The following is a 24,398-nucleotide window of genomic DNA, read 5'->3' as shown; positions in this document are numbered from 1 at the left end:
ACTTTATCTTTCATCATGGCAACAAATTGTTGCTATGGTAACAGCATATTTTGTCTGAATATGATACAAATATATTGTGAATTTAGCTAACTCCTTCAGTTTTTGAATATCTGACTTGAAATTTGGCATATGTGACCACCATGATCATGAAGTTGTGCAAACTTCATCTTTTATCATCATCAAACAATTTGTTGCCATGGTTACAGTATTTTAGAATAAAAAACACAAAAATATTGTGGATCGTTCTAACTCACCCAAATTTTGAGCATTTGACATGAGATTTAGCACATACGACCAATGTAGTCTTAAGATGTGCAAATCACATCTTTTGTCAGTGTTGAACAATGTGTTGCTATGGTAACCATATTTTCTTTCAATAAGAAACATACAAAAAGTTATGGATTGAGCAAACTCCCTCAGTTTTTCAGCATTTGACTTGAAATTTGACACATGTGACAGCTATACTATGTAGATATGCAAACTTAATCTTTGGTCAATGTCGAACAATGTGTTGCCATAGTAACAAAATTTTTAAGAGTGAAAATTATATAAATCACCAGTGGATTTTGCTAACTCCCTTATTTTTTGAGCATTTGAATCGAGATTTGGTACATGTGATTGATTCTTAAATGAGCAAATACACCTTTAGTTAATGTTGAACAATGCATCCATTCTGCCTTTAATTTTGCCTCACAGATTGTACCTGGTATTCAAATATTGTAAAGGAAAATTATATTATTACCAAACTGAATCCATTGTATTTACTCCCAAAGCATGCCATTTGCATCATTACAAATTCTACATATATGTCTTAAACAGATCCTTTATTTCATCACTTGAATACCTTGAAGCTTCATGCAGGGCTCCACACTAACTTTTATTTTTGGTGGCCCAATCGGGCCACCAAAATCATTGATTTTCATTTTTTGGTGGCCCGAAAGTAATATCTGGTGGCCGGAAAAAAAAATGAAGAAAAACATAAGAAAAACTAAATCGGTCCTACTAAACATAGAAAAATAAATATGAAATATTACTGAAGTGATACAGGTACCCATGTCTAAAATAAATGAATAAAAAATTCAGTCATCTTACCGTTATTCTGATTTCTAAGATTTAGCAAATAGGCTTTTTATAGAATATTATAAAAGTTGATGTCTATTTAGGTGGTCAAAACTTACGTTTGAAATGAGAAAGTGGGAGTATTTGCAGACATTTGTAAACATCCGACATTTGTTTTAGCATTGTAAAGAGCCGAAAGTTACCGTTATTTATTTCTGATTGTAAAAGCAATCATCCAACATTTACTAGTATTTTAACACCTTACAGAGCCGAATGTTACCGTTAATCATTTTCAAATGTAAAAGCAAACAACCGACATTCATTTTAGCATCTTACAGAGCTGAATGTTATCCTTATTCATTTCCGAATGTGAAAGCAAACATCCGCTATTTATTTTAGCATCTAACTGAACCAATTGATACTGTTAATCATTTCCAAATGTAAAAGCAACAATCTGTTATTTATTTTAGCATTGTACAGAGCAAAATATTATTGTTATTCATTTCCAAATTTAAAAGCAAACATCCGACATTTATTTTATTATCGTACGGAGCCGAATGTTACTGCTGTCCACTTCAGAAAGTGAAATGAATCATCTGACAATTATTTTAGCATTGTACGGAGCCGAATGTTACTGTTCATTTTTGAACGTCAAGGCAGACATCAGACATTTACTTTACCATCAAACACAGCTGAATGTTACTGTTATTCATTTCGAAATGTAATAGCAAATATCCGACATTTATTTTAGCATCATAAGGAGAAGAATGTTACTGCTATTCACTTCCACGCGTAAAAGCAATCATCTGACATTTATTTTGGCATCTTCCGGAGACAAATGTTATTGCTATTTATTTTTGAAAGTAAAAGCAAATATCCGACATTTATTTAATCATCGTACGGAGTTGAATATTATTGTTATTCATTTCCAAACGTCAAAGCGATCATTCAACATTTATTTTAGCATCTTCCGGAGCTGAATGTTATTGCTATTTACATTCAAACATAAAAGCAAACATCCGGCATTTATTTTATCATCGTACGGAGTTGAATATTATTGTTCATTTCTGAAGGTCAAAGCAAATATCCCACATTTATTTTAGCATCTTCCGAGTTGAATGTTATTGCTGTTTACATTCGAACATAAAAGCAAACATCAGACATTTATTTTATCATCGTACGGAGTTGAATATTATTGTTATTCATTTCCGAACATCAAAGGGATCATTCGACATTTATTTTAGCATCTTCCAGAACTGACTGTTATTGCTATTTACTTTCGAACGTAAAATTAAACATCTGGCATTTATTTTATCATCATAGGGAGTTGAATACTATTGCTATTCATTGTTATTCATTGTCATTCAAAGCAAACATTTGACATTTATTTTAGCATCTTCCGGAGCTGAATGTTATTGCTATTTACTTTCGAACATAAATGCAAACATCAGACATTTATTTTAGCATCTTCCGGAGCTGAATGTTATTGCTATTTACATTCGAACATAAAAGCAAACATCAGACATTTATTTTATCATCGTACGGAGTTGAATATTATTGTTATTCATTTCCGAACGTCAAAGGGATCATTCGACATTTAGTTTAGCATCTTACGGAGCTGAATGTTACTGTTATTTACTTTCGTACGTAAAAGCAAACATCCGGCATTTATTTTATCATCGTACGGAGTTGAATATTACTGTTATTAATTTCCGAAGGTCAAAGCAAATATCCAACATTTATTTTAGCATCTTCCGGAGCTGAATGTTATTGCTATTTACATTCGAACATAAAAGCAAACATCAGACATTTATTTTATCATCCTACAGAGGTGAATATTATAATTGTTATTCATTTCCAAACATCAAAGGGATCATTCGACATTTATTTTAGCATCTTCCAGAGCTGGCTGTTATTGCTATTTACTTTCGAACGTAAAAGGAAACATCCGGCATTTATTTTATCATCGTAGGGAGTTGAATACTATTGCTACTCATTGTTATTCATTGTTATTCAACGCAAACATCTGACATTTATTTTAGCATCTTCCGGAGCTGAATGTTATTGCTATTTACTTTCGAACATAAATGCAAACATCAGACATTTATTTTAGCATCTTCCGGAGCTGAATGTTATTGCTATTTACATTCGAACATAAAAGCAAACATCAGACATTTATTTTATCATCGTATGGAGTTGAATATTATTGTTATTAATTTCCGAACGTCAAAGCTAATATCAAACACTAATTTTACCATCAAACGCAGCTAAATGTTACTGTTATTCATTACGAAATTTAAAAGCAAACATCCGACAGTTATTTTAGCTTCGTATGGAGCAGAATATTTCTGCTATTCACTTCCGAACGTAAAAGCAATCATGTGACATTTATTTTAGCATCTTCCGGAGCCGAATGTTATTGCTATTTACTTTCGAACATAAAAACAAACATCCGACATTTATTTAATCATCGTACAAAGTTGAATATTATTGTTATTCATTTCCGAACGTCAAAGGGATCATTCGACATTTATTTTAGCATCTTCCGGAGCTGAATGTTATTGCTGTTTACTCTCGAACGTAAAAGCAAACATCCGGCATTTATTTTATCATCGTACAGAGTTGAATACTATTGTTATTCATTTCCGAACGTCAAAGCTAACATCAGACATTAATTTTACCATCGAACGCAGCTAATTGTTACTGTTAGTCATTTCGAAATTTAAAAGCAAACATCTGACAGTTATGTTAGCATCGTATGGAGTAGAATATTACTGCTATTCACTTCCGAACATAAAAGCAATCATGTGACATTTATTTTAACATCTTCCGGAGGCGAATGTTATTGCTATTTACTTTCGAACGTAAAAACAAACATCAGACATTTATTTAATCGTACGAAGTTAAATATTATTGTTCTTCATTTCCGAACGTCAAAGGGATCATTCGACATTTATTTTAGCATCTTCCGGAGCTGAATGTTACTGCTATTTACTTTTGAACGTAAAAGCAAACATCCGGCATTTATTTTATCATCGTAGGGAGTTGAATACTATTGCTGTTCATTGTTATTCAAAGCAAACATTCGACATTCATTTTAGCATCGTACGGAGTTCAATATTATTGTTATTCATTTCTGAATGTCAAAGGGATCATTTGGCATTTATTTTAGCATCTACCAGAGCTGAATGTTTTTGCGATTTACTTTTGAACGTAAAAGCAAACATCCGGCATTTATTTTATCATCGTACGGAGTTGAATATTATTGTTATTCATTTCCGAACGTCAAAGCTAACATCAAACACTAATGTTACCATCAAACGCAGCTAAATGTTACTGTTATTCATTACGAAATTTAAAAGCAAACATCCGACAGTTATTTTAGCATCGTATGGAGCAGAATATTTCTGCTATTCACTTCCGAACGTAAAAGCAATCATGTGACATTTATTATAGCATCTTCCGGAGCCGAATGTTATTGCTATTTACTTTCGAACATAAAAACAAACATCCGACATTTATTTAATCATCGTACGAAGTTGAATATTATTGTTATTCATTTCCGAACGTCAAAGGTATCATTCGACATTTATTTTAGCATTTCCGGAGCTGAATGTTATTGCTATTTACTCTCGAACGTAAAAGCAAACATCCGGCATTTATTTTATCATCGTACGGAGTTGAATACTATTGTTATTCATTTCCGAACGTCAAAGCTAACATCAGACATTAATTTTACCATCGAACGCAGCTAATTGTTACTGTTAGTCATTTCGAAATTTAAAAGCAATCATCTGACATTTATTTTAGCATCTTCCGGAGCGGAATGTTATTTGCTATTTATTTTCGAACGCATAAACAAACCTCCGACATTTATTTAATCATCGTACGAAATTGAATATCATTGTTATTCATTTCCGAACGTCAAAGGGATCATTCGACATTTACTTTAGCATCTTCCGGAGCTGAATGTTATTGTCATTTACTTTCAAACGTAAAAACAAACATCCGGCATTTATTTTATCATCATACAGAGTTGAATATTATTATAATTATTCATTTCCAAACGTCAAAGCAAACATTCGACATTTATTTCATCATCTTCCGGAGCCGAATGTTATCCTTATTCATTTCCGAATGCAAAATCAAATATCTGACATTAATTTTAGCACCGTACGGAGCTGAATCTTACCGTTATTCATTTCCAAAAGTATAAGCAAACGCCCGACATTTATTTTAGTATCATACGGAGTCGAATATTACCGTTATTCATTTCCAAAATTAAAAGCAAACATCTGACATTTATTTGAGCATCTTTCGGAGCCAATTGTTACCGCTGTTCATTTTCAAAAGTAAAGGCAAACATCCGACTTTTTTTTGATGGCCAGATCGAGCTACCAAAATCTTCATTTCTGAAATTTTGGTGGCCTGACTTGTGTTTTTGGTGGCCCCGGGCCACCGGGCCACCGTTAATGTCTAGCCCTGCTTCATGACATCCACATCCTACAAACAGGCATATTCATGTACAAGTACGCAACAAATCAACTTCCATCTTTATTCCATAATATATTTCACTTAAACTCAAATATACACACATATCCAACTTCCCGCTCGACAGACTATCACCTTGTGAACCCAAAAACTGTTTAGTTCAAAAATCAATTAGACAGTATGGTCTTGACGTCTGGAACAACCTGCCTGATCAACTAAAACAGTGTACTTCATTTTTTTTTTTTCCTTTAAGGCTCATCTAAAAAAGTATCTGTTATCGGAATATATTTCCAGCTAGTTGTCTTTGATTTATGCATTAATGGGACCTAAATTGTACATTTTCATCTTCTTCTTGAGAACCCCATGACCCATTTTCACCAAACTTGGTAGGTAGCATCCCTAGGGGGTTAGGATCTCAATTTGTTAAAATGGGCACCATGCCCCAAAATGAAGGAATCTTTAAAAATCTTCTCTCGAATCAGAAGTTATAGAGCTAAGATAATACTATGAGTGAGTACATTAATGACTGTAGTTTCAAGTTTGTTCATAGCAGATCCAGGGGTGCCCCTCTTGGGGGCAGGGGGGGGGGGGTTGGGAACGTCCAAATGGGGGCCTGAATTGTACATTTTCATCTTCTTCCTGAAAACCTCATGATGGATTTTCGTCAAACTTGGTAGGTAGCATCCCTAGGGGGTCAGGATCTCAATTTATCAAAATGGGCACCATGCCCCACCCAGAGGGCCCCAGGGGGCCCCAATCCCCCCAAATTAAGGAATCTTAAAAAAAAAAAATGGGCCCTTATTGTATATTTTCGTCTTCTACTTGAGAATGCCTGGTCAAATTTTGGTAGAGCTGTGAATAATTTAGATTAGTGACTGCGTGAAAGGTAAACTTGCGATACTCAGGTGAGCGCTAGACCCGCGGGTCTCTTGTTCTTTCCTGTTGTTGTTGGGGTTTTTTCTTTAGCAAAATGTGTTTGGTATATAACATTAATATTAAGATTTTTATGTGTCGGTTTATTGGTGTTGTAGTAATTTGTATATATAAAATAGAACCCCATCCAAGTCAAGCTCTGCTTATGATGACGGTCCTCTGTATTGATTTCTCCTTTGCCTAAATATGTTGCTTTGATTCATAAATATATTATTACAAACTGATGTTGTTATGAATTTGATATTTCTTATATTGATTTCTATGTTATACTCTCCTTTCTTTTGCATACTCTTTATCACTTTTTCATTTGTTATTGTATTTGGAGAAAGAAAATGCAGAAATAAACCAAACCAAACCAATTGCCATGGTAACATGCTTTTCAATAAAGAACTTTCAAAAATATATTGGAATATATTAACTCCCTCATTTTTAGGTGGGATATTAATCACATTTAGTGATAGTTCTAATTACAATAGGAAATTGGTTACTTCAACTAAAAGCTAATTTTCCCTGTTTTCAACCAAGTCACTTTACATGCAGCTTCCTAGGCTTTGAGGAGTGCGACTTTGTCATGGCAACTTGTTGGTGGAACTTCATTGATATATTACTCTCTGTCACCATTCACTGTTTCATCCATATCCCCAACCTCAGGTGATTGATAAAATTGTCACAACATTTAGCCCCAACTCTGGGGGGCCAGTATCAGAGGCTTTGTACGATGGCCTGCACAAGGCGGAGACCTACGACCAGTACAGGTGAGCCTTGCCATGGTATATCAGAAATTCTTATTTTTGCCCAATGTGTGAAATGTTGTCAGAATGATTGCATTCTGTGGTGAAATATGATTTAAGGAGAACACATTATCTTTTTATTACCTCTGCCAAGGGAGGAGGTTATGTTTTCATTATTTTATGAAGGATTTTCGATATATGAGCAGGTAGGGTCAGTGAACTTGGGAGTTCAAGCTGCGTATTTTTTAGGTTTTCATACGCGCATTAGAATGCGTACTCTGGTTTCTAGTCCAGGGCGAGGCACGTCCCACAGCTAGTATTGATGACATAACAAAAGGTATCTATAATTGGGAAATTGGGCGATTTTCAGCATGCGCACATATGGGTAGAAATCACTGATTTCTACAAAAGAACAAGATCAGTGGTGGAAATGAGCTGCTTGGCGGAGGTCTGCGCTTTCAGAGTGCTTCTCTAGTTTCACTTGTTATTAGGTTATGTTTGGTTAGAATATGATCACCATCATCCATACTTTACTGAATTCTACAAACTCTAAAGTACACCATAATTTCTGTCTTTATATGTAAAAGACTCATTTAAAATTGTAAATTTGTGAGGTATCCATGATCTTCAGTTCAAACTTTGAGCTATCCCAAAAGCAAAAAAAAAAAAAAAAAAAAAAAAAATCAATGCTCTTTAACCACATTTGTCATCAGTAACTTGTAAATTTCATCTTGATTCATAAATTCTGTGGTCAGATATCAACCAAACTTTCATAACCTCTGAATGAATTGTCTGACTTTCCTCAGATATCATTGATGTGTTCTACTGATGTTGACGCATTCTCTCAGTCCACTAATGTATTTGAGTTTCAATCCCCTTGAAAGTTGATCCAAGGATAACCCACTGAATTCCCTGAGAAAAAAGTTAACTTTCTCATGATTTTTATCAAAATGCAAGAGTGATTTAGCTGGAAATATCCTGAGGAAAATATAGAGAACTACTACAAAACCAAAACACAAAACTGCCCATGTTTGGTTATTAGGCAGGGCATTTGAAAAGCAAAATATGTAATGTAAATTTCTGTCATCATTCTTGCTTTATCCAGAAGTAATGAAAAAGATGATGATGTTATAGGAAAAGAATGGTTTGTTTGTAGTGCCTGTGAAGAGGCAATCACAATTAAGTTACTGATTTACCCTTGAGGGTCATCAAGCGGAGGTTTCATGAGATTGAAATTGAATCTCCATTAGGCTTCAGGCCTGAATTTATTATTTTATTTCTCTGTCTAGAGATCCACTGGCACAGGACCAAACACTTTATTTTTATAGCTACTTTGTCCTGAGGCATACACCACATTTTCACATTTCCAAACTGATACTTGATGTAAGTCATCACTTTTGCAAACTCATGACATCTCCTTGCCTTTTTTTAATAAGGCCGTTAAAATATTTTTGTTACAGAGAGTGAATTTCTTATGTTGAATAGAAAAAAAAATGATCCTCCTCTTGTAATATATATATGTATGTTAATAACTTTGAGTTCCTTACTCCCTTTTGATCCTGAACAGGTTTTATGTAGGGATAGCAGCTGTATGCATCTTCATAGTGATCATCCTGTGTAACTACTTAGGTGTCCTCCTTGGGGAGTGTGGGCGTGACAAACGGGATCAGCCTACAGAAAGAGGATGCCTCTCCAACTTTGGAGGAACCTTGCTTTTGGCGTAAGATGGTCAACCTGAATGAAGATTTTTGCTCTGTGTCTTCAATCCTCAAAAAAACAAAAAAACAAAAAACAAACAAAAACAAAACAAAAACAAAAAAGAAATTACAGCTATATTTCAGACAAAGCTTATATTGCAATATTTAATGGCAGTACTGCCAGATGAATATGTGTGTTACATACAAAGAGTCCAGTGTAGGTATATATTACAAGATTCTGCATAGTCCATTTTTCATGAAAATTAATTGATATACAATGTACACTGTGTTGTGGGACCAATCTGCACATAAAATCTAAATATTTCAACCTAAGATCACTGTTTTGTTGCAAAACCAATAAATGCCTCCTCCTTTGTTTGCAAAAGCCAATAAGTCCACTTTCACCAAGCAACGTGTCATTTATATGTCCAGTGATTTCAAAATGGCTGCCTCCATGTTACGCTGTATTATGCATGCTGTGCACAGCATGTACACTGTACATAGACCTGTACATGCACGATACAGACTTCACAATAAGCATGCAGGCTGCGCACTGCACAAAATATGGAGGCTTCTGACGTATTGCTCAAAAAAATGAGAAAATAGTTTGATCTGAAATATTTCTCCTGATTTGTTTTAAGGATATGTGGTTACCATGGCAATGCAGTTTACAACACATGTCAAAAAATGTCTTCACTCTGACTCCAGTGTGTGTACCAAGCTTTATGAGCATTTCGCTAGAAAAAAAGAAAGTTCTTCGATTCACAAAATTTTTCAGATTTGTCACCATAGTACGCCGTTACCATACAATGTTAGGCGTATGTTGTTACCATGGCAATGCAGTTTCCATCACATTTGAAAAATATACCTAATTGCCCATATTCAAACCGGCACTAATGTTTGTGCCAAGCTTCATGAGCATTTTACTTTAAAAATGAGGAACTTTTTTTGATTCCTGATATTTTTCCGATCAATCCCCGCAATATGCCATTACCATGGCAATGCAGTTCCTGACACATTAAAGAATGTGACTTGCACATCTTCACCCAAGGTCAGTATGCTCACCAAATTTCATGGCTACGTGTATTACTAAAAAAATACAAAAGTAGCTCGATCACCAAGAAAATCGTGCCCTCACTTATGGCCAGAATATGCAGTTATCATGGCAATGCAGTTTTCAGGACATTGAAAAAAATGTCTTGCATATCTTCATCCAAAAAATAATGTGTGCTAAGTTTCATAAGCATTACTAAGAAAATTGTGGAAGAACTTCGAATCGCAAGATTCCAAAACACCAATTCTATACTGAGCTCGGCGGACGTATCAGATTTTGCAACAAAGTGTGACAAGTGGACTTTCCGGTTTTTATACCCCCACCCACACATAGTGTGTATGGGGGTATATAGGAATCACTCTGAGGTCGGGTGGCCAGTCGGTCCATCGGTCGGTCAGTCCATTGCAAAATCTTGTGGATCGAACTCCTTTCTCATTTTTTGAGCAATTGACCCCAAATTTGGCATGTGTGACTGCTATCAAAGGTAGATGTGCAAGACACTTTTTTTGTTAGTATCGCATAATGCATTGCCATGGCAACGGCATATTTTCATAAAAACTTGTGGATCGAACTACAGTGTACTCTCTCATTTTTTGAGCAAATCACCCCAAATTTGACATGTGTGACTGCTATCAAAGGAAGATGTGCAAGACATCTTTTTCGTTAGTATTGCATAAACATTGCCTTGGCAACAGACAATTTAAAAATCTTACAAAATGTTGTGGATCAAACTACTCTCTCATTTTTTGAGCAATGAACCCCAGATTTGGCATATGTGACTGCTATCAGAGGTAGATGTGCAAGACACCTTTTTCGTTAGTATTGCATAATGTGTTGCCATGGCAATGGCAAATTTTGAAAAAAATCTTACAAAATATTGTGAATCGAACTACTCTGTTTTATAGCAATTCAGTTGAAATTTGGGACATACGATCAATGTAATGTATAGTTGTGCAGGAGGCCTTTTTTGTTTATGAATAAATCTGTTGCCATGGCAACAGCAGTTTTTTATACCAATCATACAAAAATATTTGAGATTGACCTAACTCCCTTGAGTTTTTGAGTATTTGACTTGAATTTTGGCATGTGTGACCGCTACAGTATGTAGATGTGCAGAACACATCTTCTGTCGTCATTGTTGAACAATGCATTGCAATGGTAACAGCATTTTTTCACTAAAAAGCATACAAAAATATCGTGGATTCAGCTAACTCCCTCAGTTTTTGAGCATATGGCTTGAAATTTGGCACATTTGACCGCTATGGTACGTAGATGTGCAAACTTAATCTTTCATCATTGTTGAACAATGCATTGCCATGGTAACAGCATATTCTAAATGAAAATCATACAAAAATACTTTGGATTCAGATATCTCCCTCAGTCTTTGAGCATTTGGCTTGAAATTTTCCACATGTGCCCGCTATAGTACATAGTACATGTGCAAACTTACTCTTTCGTCATTGCTGAACAATGCGTTGCCATGGTAACAGCATTTTTTCACTAAAAAGCATACAAAAATATTGTGGATTCAGCTAACTCCCTCAGTCTTTGAGCATTTAGCTTGAAATTTGGCACATGTAACCACTATACTACCTAGCTGTGCAAAATTGTTCTTTCGTCATTGTTGGAAAATGTGTTGCCATGGTAACAGCATATTTTAAATCATACAATTATATTGTTGTGAATTTACCTATCTCCCTCAGCTTTTGAGCATTTGACTTGAAATTTGGCACATGTGACTGCTATGATATATAGTTGTGCAAACTTCATTTTTTGTTAATGTCAAACATTGTGTTGCCATAGTAACAGCATTTTTAATGAAAATCATAAAAATTGCTGATTTATTTACTTATGCAGTTGTTGAGCACTTGGCTTAAGATATGGCACATGTGACTATCAGTGAGCAAAATATACATTTATTCAATGTTGAACAATACATTGTCATGGTGATTGTTTTTTTTTTCTTTAAAAAGCATACAAAGTACTCATTGCTAGTTGAGCTAACTCCCTCTGATGTTAGGTGGGGGGCATTAATCACATTGATCGATAGTCCTAGTTGTCACAAAATACATTGAGAAGAACAAAATTTCACATTTTCCTCTGTTTAGACTTCTGAAAATTAAACCTCTTATGTAGATACATAGTAAGTGAGTTTCTCTACATCATACAATGGTACTGTATGTGTGCTATGCCAACATACTTCAACAAGAAATCTTGATTTAAAAGAAATTAACAATTTGGACTTGCAGTTTGTGCAAACAGAGTCTTCATATTTATATTATACAGATATTGACTGGTACGGGGTGGAATTTAACATTCTTTGGACCGCCAGGGAGTTATATTTTCCCAAGGGATTATATTTTCCCGAAGCGTGCAGCGCTGAGGGAAAATATGATCACGAGGGAAAATATAACTCCCTGGCGTTCCAAAGAATGTTACATTCCACCCCCTACCAGTCGATATCTGTTATATTAGATGGCCTTGCCCTTGATTACGGTTTACAGAAGAGCCTACACACTAACGACGCATAATCGTTTTTACGCTCATGTTAGCCCGACCAGACGCTGTGTGTGCGCGCTGTCGCGATTTTGTACAGCGACTGGGCTGTGTAGTAAGGCTCATGTCCTCTAGCTGTAACGACAGTAGGCCCTAGGCCCTTGGCCCTTCTAACGTTAGGCTCAAGTCCAGTAACGACGCTTTATAGTTAAATTAGGCTCAGGTCCAAAAGATCAGCAGATGTTCTAGGGTCTACTCACAAAACAATTCTAACTTTACTCTTACTTAGGCCTAACGTTATGGCCTACTGGGCAATTTTCATCATTTGACATTTGTTTCGTAAAGTACTCAGTAGGCCTAGGACTAGACCCAGATTCTAATGTTAGGCCTAAATAGATCTAGTTTCTAGAATCTACACGGTCTAACGTTACGTAAGTCTAGCGTCTAGGTCTAGTGTTAGTGTCTACATCGCATGCGTCCAAATTGACTCCCCAGTGCATCATACTTTTTCTACCCTGTGATTTTTAGTCATTATTTGTCTTGTGCCAGGACAGGTATAGGCCTAACGTTAGACGTACCTTGAGTTCTGTCATCAAGAATCTGCAGCAATTTCAAAATCAGTCTTGTTTTTCCTCTGTTGCAGAGATGAACATTGTAGAAACTATTCACAAACACAGTGATTTGCAAAATAGTCTGCTCGGTGTCGTAGTCATCCACTTGTTCGATGTAACGTTAGATCTAACGTTAGTCTAAGTTAGCCTATGTTGATGTAGGCGCGGACAATGAAGATGAACTGAACAAAATATCTCTAGACTATTAACTCGCTTGTTTTAGGACATGTTTAGTGGAGTTAGAATCCTTATCCTCCAAAATCTTATCGAGCTCGTCGTCGTTTATTATAGACAAAATGGGGTTCCATTTTGAAGTGTGAATCCAAACTTCGAATGATACGTGCATACGTAAACGGTACATTGGGTACGGTACGTTACACACTGTGTAACGTTCAGCTTCCCGATTTCCACCCAGGCAGGCCTAGCGCGTGACGCTTCTCGCCGCGCCGTGCCGTCTACTCTCTCACACGTATCGATGTCGATCCAGACTGCAGTTATCGATAGTAATCGTTTGCTCGTCCCAGTTACCGACGTGGTCCCACACCCTTATATTGGTGTAATTGTTCGTATTTCAACCGTAAGAGGGCGACACACATGGAAAAAATATATTCATTTGACCAGTTGGTGAAATACAACGAGCTGGGAGAATATAACATTTGCGATCCTCGCAAACAGTATCATGTGACGAGCTCTCGACCAATCACATACCAGAAACTGTCTAAGCCATCTAATATATAAATATATATTTATATATTTATATATGTTTATATGTTGAACTCACTTCTTACAAAATTCTTACAGTGATAATTGCAATGCCATAATCCAAAACTTCAGCATGCTGCTGTTTTTCTGGACTACCACATGACTAATTAATTATTGCCATACCAGGTTACATCTTGCACCGGTCTTTGGGATCAAAGTAAACAAGCCAGCCTGTACGAATGCATGTTTGTGTTTAGGTTTGTGTTCAGGGTTTCTTCTAACTGCAACATGGCCACCTGTCTGATAACTTGTCACTCCCACAAGGCAACCCAAACAGCCCATTTTCTCTGTTCATATTCAACACATATAGCTCGTAGCGACAAATCATGTTTTTAATATGAAGGGGGAAAATGGATAATGGGTTAACCTTTGTGGGAGTGACCAAGTTATTGACACCATGGCCGTGTTGAAAGTTACGGACTTACCATAAAAGGTAAGAAGAAACCCTAAACACAAACATGCAGTCGTGCACTTATGCAGGCTTTCCTGTTAGTTTGATCACTTTCATTGACAGATCTCATCCATCCAGTGTGACATTCATTGTTCCTTCATGTGACACTCAAACTTGGAAAAAGGGCAATTTGTCATTGTTGTCTTAAAAGTTCATGTGCTCAGTCATGCATGACATTTGTCAACATAATTAGGTACCAATGGAAAGAAGTCTTTCCTCACAACCAACATTGAGCTCTCCATAGCTGACAATAATGAAATAGTATCCCTCCAAAGTTGGATTACCTTTTTTTTTATGCGCACTGTACGTGAAAGCTACAGAATTCTCTTTCTCACATCTTTTTACAGAGGAGTGGCATTTGCCTTCCTGTTCTCCAGCTTCCTCATGTTGCTCACTACCGCTGCCTTCCTAGTAGGAGGAGGTGTAGAGAAAACCATTTGCCAACCCATTCAGACCAAGGCCATACTCCATGAGGTAGGCAATATGGTGATCATGGTAACCATTGCTCTTCATGGGCACCTTCTTTAACAGATTCCTTTGAACAGATAGTAGCAATCACAGCTATTCACATCTTGGATAAAGGGTCACATTCTGAAGCTCTGCAAATTGTTTGTGCATGACTGCTTGGGACAAATTTGAGTCTTAAGTTTCAAACTAAGCTGTAAAACAAGTTTGTTATACACCATGTGTATAGCTTCCATCCTAAGACCTGCTAAAAGTCTCATTCTTTTGGTTGTCCATCCACTGTATCTGCTTGTCCATTTGTGCTTTACATTTCATAAATGTGATCAAAGAACTATCAAAACACTTAGAGAGCACAGACCTCAGCCATGCAGCTCATATCCACCTGTATTGTGATTTCCACCTTATATCATAGTCCTACATGCATGTCATCAGCATTACTTGACCATCAAGACCAGCCGTCACTGCCTTTGACATACTTGCCAACAGCATAATGCCTTTGAGGGTCACAAAAGCAAACATGCCATCTAGTGTTTATGATGAACCCTGATTAAGATAAAAGTTACATTCAGAGGGTGATCCTTAACCTCAAGGATAGCTATCTTCGAGGATAAGCTTGTAGTTAAGCATGTGTAGATGCACTTGTTGATAGCTAGCTTGGAGTTAACTCAAGGAAAGCTATCCACAAGATATCAGGTTTAGCGCCCTATCAACGAGCCGCAGGGAGTCCCCACTCACAGTTAGGCATCATGTGGACAAAACTTGTTAATAGGAACTTGTAGATAAGTGTAGTTATGGGGGGGGGGAAGCAGCAAGCCTATCCTCAAGGATAGATACCTTCGAGGATAAGCATTGTTTTGTGACTACACATTGTAGTTAGGGGGCCAGAGTTTATCCTCAAAGATAGCTATCCTCGAGGTTAAGGATCACCATCTGAACTTAACATATGAATCTATTAAAAAATAATAATATTAATTCCTAGATCCAGATGGTGATCTGGATCATTACCAAAATTTAATCATCTGTTCCTAATATCTCATTACAATTTTTCTTGAAAATTTAATCCTAAACCTTTCATTCCTTTTTGAGTTATTTTGCAAACAGACTAAAGAAAAAAAAAACAGTGCTGGTGAAGAAATAAAATGTAAGAATAACCAATTAGGATTACAACTGGCTCTGGCTGTCGGCTGGAAGCTCAGTCATCTTGTGAATAAGATGCCTGTCAAATGATCAGGAGGTCGTAGGTTCAAATCCTGCTCGAGTATGTATGCCCATGATTTCTTTTGTCATGGCTGCTACTACAGAAAAAAAAAGAAAACTCTAATCAATTCAGTGCTTATTTTACTTCAATATACTGCAATTTGTCAGTCAGTTGCAAAAAAATAACCTCCTTGGTGGAGATTATAAAATGCTGCATTGGATATTTTTTATATTTGGTCCAGCTTGGATAAGCAAGACATACATACTGTAGCCAAAATCTCTTTCTGTCAAAGATCATACTTCACTGTGTTACTTTGGCCAAAAAATTTTAATAATAGTAATTTCCAGCCACTGCTCAAGCAAAAAGGCATGACAAATATATGATTTAGAGGATTAATTCTTTGCATAAAATGATTTTGTGCTAGGTTACATGTCATTTAAAGAAGAAATCCACCCAAAAAATGAATAAACTTCAAAAGAAATAGAAAAATATTCTATACAGAGTGATACAAAAATGACAAAAATTGGATAAGAAATATTAAAGGAACATACAACATTTTGAAATTTCACATTTTTTCGGAAAACATTTCATGTATTTTGCATATGAGATTTGGAAAAATTATTATTTTAGCTACGGTGTAATACAAGTAAAAGCATGTTCCCATACAAATATGCATTGAATATCAGAGTTAACATTTGTTCTTTTTTCTTTTTCTTTTTTTGAATGAATAAGAAATTTTGAGAGCATGACATTGTCAACTAGCTTATTTGTGTATTTATAAGGACTGGTCAAAAAATGTTTTCTGAAAAAGATATGTAAAATTTCAAAAATGTCATATCTTCTCTATTTCTTATCAATTTCTATATCATTCTGTAGGGAATATTTTTCTCTTTCTTTTAAAGTTTGTTTATTTTGGGAATGGATTTCTTCTTTAACTCTGGCTTAGCATGTTTTCCTAGCCATGAAGTCATCTTGAAATGTCCAGTGGTAATATTTGTAAGAAATCAATTAATAACTGTTTGGATTAAGTGATAGGGTAATGGCTCAGAGATTATGTCAAAGATCGCTGAAGGTGTGCTGTTGTCATCTTCCAGCCATAACTTCAGGTAAAAAAGTCCAAAGGAAACGGCTCTTCACATGATGCTTTGAAAAAGTTTGGGAAATATTATCTCTGTGTTACAAGATCAAACAGTCAATCCTCATGGTCAAATTCTATGAATTTCATTTTGAAATGAGAAAGGAATGTAACTGTACATATCATAAGAATACATTGAGTGTGTGAGAAGGTAGATGCATTCCCATTGACTATGCACTGCAGTTGAATTGCTTGTGATTACTTCCAATATTTACAATAGAGTCAAATGTCAAGAGATATGCATCAAAGTTCCTGCTGCTCAGAAGAAATATTTTGATGCCAACCTCTTTATGTAATTCAGAATTAAATGTAAATTAATTTGTATTTAACACCGGAAATTCTCAAATTTGAAGCATTGCATGATAGTATTTATTGTTTCTGTGGTTAGTTAGCGATTGGTCCATATGGATGCAAATGATTTTTTTTTTCAATACTTATGCTTGGTAGATCATTGACTACCCACACCTTTTGTCATCAAAAGAAAGATACATCCTTGGCTCACTCTTCCTTGGTGATGGTGATCAGCCACTCCGTGCTCAGAAAATGATAAAGTGAGTAATCATTTTTTTTTCCTATAGCTGTTGAGCTTGCATTTACAAATAATATGTACTGAAAGACAAATCAGCCAGTCAAAACATCTTTAATTATCAATTAACTGAGCAAGAACAGATGAAACAGCTACAGAGAAGGTTCATAAGTGTATACATTATGCTATGTTTTGCCAGTCATATATTTTTTTTAAATAAAACATTGATAAATGATCTAAAATGTACAAGATGCAACATACATGTACATGCAGATGTATCATTTATAAATAAACAGTTTTTCAAGCAAACCACAAGTTCATGTGTGTAGACTAATTTCTTTACAAAGGGGAAAAAGAAATGGAAAGGAACAGAGTTTTCAGTTTCCAAATGATGTCTTTAAAGCCTTTCTGTGGCTGCTGCAACAACACAGCCAATTGCATGAATGTCTCCATGTCAGGTTATATGTGGCAGTACTCCACAGCAAGAATTTTTGTAAATTATATTAAAGATTGTACTAATGTTGGACTGTGACACCTATTAAATCAATCTTTCCCGGTAATTATTACTTTGTCTAATAGGCAATGTGAACAGAATGCTGCTATTCTAACTACAGTGGATACCAACATCACATCCATGATAGCAGAAGTCTTGCTCAACTACAGCCAGGTACAAATGTAACTGTTGCCCACATTTGATGGGAATTAATGCACAGTAGAGAAGACCTCCCCTGCTGCAGTTCACTCTCTCTTTTAATGTGGTGACAACAGTGAATGTGTGTGCTTTAAATTGGAGCAGTGAATGAAAATGTATTGTTGAGAAAACACTTTTAACAGCAAGGAAGTAGAGGAACATGTTGGAATATGCATTAACAGATTACTTTATTTGAAAGATTAAATGTGCCAGATAAGAAGATAGGTAACTAACATGTGCAAGTGTGCACATTATAGAAAAATAGGAAGTTTTTAAGAAGACCCAATTTTCATTTCATTTCCATTTTGGCATGGCAAGGAGAACAGAAATGCATATGTATATGTATGCCTTTAAATTCTTTCTCAAACTTCTTTAACGATTCTGAAACTGAAATTGTGAAACTTTTTATTCATCTCCAAATTTCAACCTGAAGCTAGAGCTTTGCTGAATATGGCACATTGGAATGTTAGACATCCATTGTAATGTTGTAGAACCCAAACATGTGTTTGCTGGGATTTTGAAGAATTGCCACTCAATCTGTGACATCTCCCTCAGAGGTATATTCAGGATCTTTCAAGGTATATATAATGGGGAATTAAAATTGATTTATTTTGTGTGTTGAAAGAAAAAATATTTTATTTCAGGAGCTATATTACACCATTGAGTAAACTGTAAGAGATATACTTATTCAATTTTCTAATTTATCATGCACATTTTTTAATAAAGATATGGAAGACGTTCTGCGTGGATATAACTTTTAAATCATGATTATGCTTCCACCACAAAGTTTCACAAGAGGCATTATGTTGTCAAGTTGTCTGTCCATCTGTAATCAAGTTTGTGGATGTAACTTAGCAAGCACTTGAGGTATCCTAATGAAACTTGGCATATATATGTATAAGTGGATGAAGTTGTGCCTATCAACTTTTGGGTGCGCATACTCAAGGCCAAGGTCAAGTTTTGCATTTCTCTATATTATCTACATGTATGCAATGCTGGAAGGTATTTTCTTTAAACTTTGTACGTACAGGTATATTACATGTATTACCAGATAAAGATTCCCCAGGGAAAGTTTTCGTCCATGGGATCAAAGGTCAAGAGAAAATGCTAAAATTTTACTTTTTTCTCCATGTCTCATAAGTGGCTTTAGTATATTAATGAAATTTAGCATATGTGACCCTGCACCTCAAAACAAACAAAAAGTCGCCAGACATGAATTTTTAGTTAAGACCATATTCTGAAAGAGCAGACTTTAAGCTTTAAAATGATGTATAACTCAAATCAAAGGGACTCTCCTAACCTATCTAGATATTGGAAAGAAAGCACAAACTCAGGAAAAGTGTGATATGAGAAAGGAGGCTCTGAAGTACAGTTTCTACTCAAGCGCTTAATCTTTACCAAACCGTGCTGGCTGTGCGATGAATGGGACACAAAACAGGAAGTGAAACACCAGAGTAACAACAATGAAGAGATTATCGGATCAAACTGAAATTAAGCATGCCTCAATAACACATTCTGTCCATAATTAATACCAACTTTCAAAGCAGTAGCACTATTCTTTCAAAAGTTATTAGAGTTGAAAGTGAAGAGTGTGGACAAGGTTTTTCAGTAATGAAAAAGGGATTCTAAAGACACACCTAATCACACTATTCTACCAAAATGTTCGAGATAAACTGCTAAAAAAACACACTTATCTGCCCGTTTTATGATACCAAATTTTAGCATAATGTAAAAGAAGACCCGCTCTTTCAGAAAATATGAAAAAGTCAAGTTCGGCTAGGTTGACCCATTTCACTTATTTTCAGTCCTCACGCAAAATCAGTGTGTGCGACTTTATGTTCGTTTTGAGGTGCACGGTCACATATATGCATTTAACGCCTGACATTTATTCTCTTTGGAATTTCAGGGTCTTGGGGTCAATGGTCAGGACTGGTTAAGATGTTAAAATTCTTCTATTTAATGCTGAAATTACACTCTTTCTATTTACCTCTGAGATTAATCAATGCATTTAAATTTAAACTAGGTATATGCATGCATAAATGCGCAATGATTCTGTAAGGAATGATTTGGGCCTTGGGGTCAAAGATTGAGTGTAAATGTTAAAGTGTCACAATTTTTCCCCATATTTTAAAAATAGTATTGTCATGAAAAGTCAGAATATATTCATGAAAATGGATGTTACAATGTAGTTATTAGTAGAAAAATTGTGGGCCATGGGGTCAAAGGTCGAATGAAAATGTTCAAATTCCTGAATGCTTACAATTAAGCTGTCCATCCAAATGAAACTTAGTCATAGGACTCCCAACACGTTTGTGACAAACATGTCATTTCAATTTTTTGCCAATTGTGAAACTGTCATCTCACATTATCAAGACACCTATTGGGAAAACCATGCGATATGGCAGAGGCATACCAGTTGCCATAGCAACCTTTCTACATGATGAACTTGTATTACTACATAAAAATGATGTTTTTATTTATTATTCTCTGTAACCAAGGCATATAAACTAATTTGACAAAAATATTTCAAATGCTGTTGTAGAAAGTGATACAATTTTTCTGTGTTCTTTCTCACAGACTTCATTTGAAATAGAGTCGGTGGACCTGTCAAACTTTACATCAATAGACAGTGATGTCCAAACTTCACTCCTAAATATCAGAGACTCAACAAACAAGATCAATGTATCAGATACACTGATAGAGGTAAGACTTGGGGCCTAGTGCGAATGTTGGTGGATTTCTTTAAAAAATGTCAGCGTGACAGATGGATCAGGAACTCCATCAAAGTTGTTGTTTTATCTTGCTTTGTTTCCCATGTCATTGTCTGCTCACACAGCAGAAGCAAGGCATTAGACTATGTACCTGTCACTTTTCCGTTGTCGGCATCATCAACTATTTGGTGTGCTCTCCGTAACTTTCCATGGCTTTGAGCTATGACCACCAACGTCACATCACAGGCTCATTACTAAAGATGCCAATCACGTTCGAATATGGGTAAAATCTGATAAGGTCAATAAACTTGCCCTCATAAGCACAGTATTGTGGTATACTCTCAGTAACTTTTCATAGATTTGAGCTATGACCACCAAACTCTCACCAAAGGTATGTAACCGTAAGAAATCGGTCAAGTTTGAATATTGGTGAAGTCCGAGAAGGTCAATGGTCAAATGGTCAATGCACTTCACCTGATAAGCACTGTACACATAGTATTGTGGTATATTGTCAATAACTTCCCACAGCTTTGAGCTACACTTGTATGGCCGCCAAATTCATACCAAAGGTACATCACCTAACAATACCAGTCAGGTTCAAGTATTCATGAATGCAGAGATAAGGTCAATGAACTTTACCTGATAAGCACTGTACTTACAGTAGTGTGGTGTACTCTCAATAACTTTCCACAGCTTTTAGCTATGATCACCAAATTCACATCACAGGTACATCACGTAAAGATGCCAGTCAGCTTTGAATATTGGTGAATTCTGACATAGTCAAAGTGTAAATGATTTTCCCCTGTTTAGCATGATATATTGTTAGTGCAATTACTTTCCACAGCTTTGAGCTGTGGCCACAAAACTCACACCACAGGTACACTTCCTATAGATGCTGGTCAAGTTTGAATTTTTGTGATGTGGGACAAGGTCAAAGGTTAATAGGTAAACTGACTTACATTGAAAAACAATAATCACAAATTGCGATATGCGGTCGAGACATCGCTTGGCATCTGCCATGTCAATTTGTCTGTTCTGATCACTTTGTGCTTTGTTTATTCCTGAAATCATTAATGTTTGAAGTAATTTTCTTACCTTTAACAATTATGAAAAGTATAGATTTCATTCAGTCTTTGTATAAATTATTTTCCATGTGATATGTTTGTGCTTCCCATGAATGTCTCTTTGAGTCAAAGCTTTTTTATCATAAGTACATAGTTTGAGGCCTTTCACTTTGAATGGCTTGGATGGAAATTTCATGGATGACTAGTAATCAACTTAAATTTCATGTCTACATTGTGATTGATCTCATTTATTTTCCTCAATCACCTTTCATTGCATTTGTCTATTTGTGTCTCATGGATGTAATAAGATGATAAAGGTTGTATGACCTTTTTTGACATCTCAAAGCTTACTTTCTTTTGTTGCTACCTTAGTTCAATTGTGCACATTTACCAAACATGCTGTCAGTGTGCCTGTCTTTGGCAGTTCAACTTTTTGCACTGATGAACCTGGATTTCATTATCTTATATCTGGATTATCTTATCCTGGATTTCATTATCTTGTATAATCAGTCCATGATAACCTGTTGAGGACGAGTCTCGAGTATACTCGGGCAAGCGTCTGTGGGAAATGTGTGTTGTAGCAAAATCAAACTGTCCTCAACGGGTTAAAAAGTATATTTAGCATATAATGCATTCTACTCATGACTATCTGGTGTAAAAATTCATGTGATACAGGATTTATCAGAGTGCTCAAACCTTTGATGATATTACTTCCTCTGACTTTAAAGACATATTTTCTGTATCACACTCAATTGTTCATATTGTAGATCAAGCAGAGTATCACACAAGTTGATCTCAAGGCCCAGGCTACCATTCTTGATGTGACGGCAGAAGGTGTTGTAAATAAAGTAAGGAACATGCTTTTGTTGTTTTTGTTTTAGTAGAGGTTTGTATAATAACACCATTATTGAACAAACACAATACACCAACACATGGTTGCAGCCTTGATGATTGGCACAAAATTTTACCTGGAGCTGTGGGGGGGGGGGGGGGGGGGGGGGTCGGGGGAACCCATACCCAGTAAGGAATCTTTAAAGATTTTCTCTAGAACCAGAAGTGATTGAGCTAAGTTATTCAATAAGTCAGTATATTGATGACTGTTGTTTCAAGTTTGTTCATAGCAGACTCAGGGGTGCCCCCCCCCCCCTTGGGAATGGGATGGGATGGGTCAAAATAGGGACTTAAATTGTACATGTTGATATGCTTCTTGAAAACCCCTTGATGAATGTTCACTAAACTTGGCAGGTAGCATGCCAGGGGGTTAACATCTCAATTTGTACAATTGGGCACCATGCTCCTCTTGGGGGCCCCTAGGGGCCCTTTTATAGGGGCCCAATCTCCCCAACATTTAGGAATATTTACAAATCTTCTTCTCTAGAACCAGAAGTGATCATAGTAGGGGCTACTATGTAATCCCATGAGACTTTCATGCCAAAATTAATTTTTGGGGCTAACTTTGTCAATTTGGGGGTGCTGAATCAAAAAAACTTTGGTTCCATTTTTTCCGACCACGTCTTCAGCCGCCATTTTGAATTTCAAAATGGCCGCCATATCTCATAGAGTGAGCATTGTAGAAGCTTCAAATGTTGTGCAAAATGCATGGTTGTGATGTCAGACACTCTGATATATCTTTTTATGATATTGTAGATTGTTTTGATACAATTTGTAGGCAGCCATCTTAAATTTCAAAATGGCCGCCATAGCAAACTGTATTTTGACCTATATCTCACAAAGTGAGCATTATCGAAGCTTCAAATTTGATGCAAAATGCATAGTTGTGATATCAGACAGTCTGATATATCTTTTTCTGATATTGTGGATAGTTTTTATAGGCCTACAGTTTGTAGGCTGCCATCTTGAAATTCAAAATGGCTGCTATAGCGGTTTTACCCATATCTCAGGTTGCAATTATTGTAGAAGCATCAAAATTTCAAGAATGCACATGCTTGTGGTGTTCAGTATTCAGCTGTTTCCTAATTGTGGATTTTTAGAAAGGCCACCATGTTGAAATTCAAGATGTCCGCCATAGAAAACATACAATACTGTGGTAAGCGCCTTAGATGAATATGCCAAAATTGTCCTAGTTAGACCGAATTCATTTCCAGGTCACGCAGAATGACAGCCATCTCTCAAGGGCCGCCATAAATTCAAAATGTAAGGACATGGTTCCAATGACGTCATCAAGCCATGCTGAGGGGCAAAAACTGCATGGGGGGGGGGGGGGGGGGGAGGTCCCACACCACTGTTCCACACGTGTGGGCAAGCGTGTAAGCATTACATCCCATGTAGCCATGGGGGTGAACAGTATGTGGTTCGTGTACTG

At 36.1% G+C, this 24,398-nt stretch overlaps 1 protein-coding gene across 1 annotated transcript in view; it reads left to right on the top strand.

The window, feature by feature from the left end:
* The window catches only part of LOC140241585 (prominin-1-A-like), a 289,128-nt gene that overhangs the window by 140,046 nt on the left and 124,684 nt on the right, over positions 1-24,398 (top strand). Inside the window, exons 11-17 of the mRNA XM_072321318.1 lie at positions 7,135-7,238; positions 8,782-8,934; positions 14,633-14,759; positions 17,531-17,634; positions 18,189-18,276; positions 20,878-21,003; positions 22,843-22,923. Coding sequence (XP_072177419.1) covers positions 7,135-7,238; positions 8,782-8,934; positions 14,633-14,759; positions 17,531-17,634; positions 18,189-18,276; positions 20,878-21,003; positions 22,843-22,923 — 783 coding nt within the window. The remainder of the gene's footprint in view (positions 1-7,134; positions 7,239-8,781; positions 8,935-14,632; positions 14,760-17,530; positions 17,635-18,188; positions 18,277-20,877; positions 21,004-22,842; positions 22,924-24,398) is intronic.

Source organism: Diadema setosum, chromosome 18, assembly GCF_964275005.1.
Source record: "Diadema setosum chromosome 18, eeDiaSeto1, whole genome shotgun sequence".
NCBI classification, from domain to species: domain Eukaryota; kingdom Metazoa; phylum Echinodermata; class Echinoidea; order Diadematoida; family Diadematidae; genus Diadema; species Diadema setosum.
This window is presented reverse-complemented; position numbering and strand designations above follow the sequence as displayed.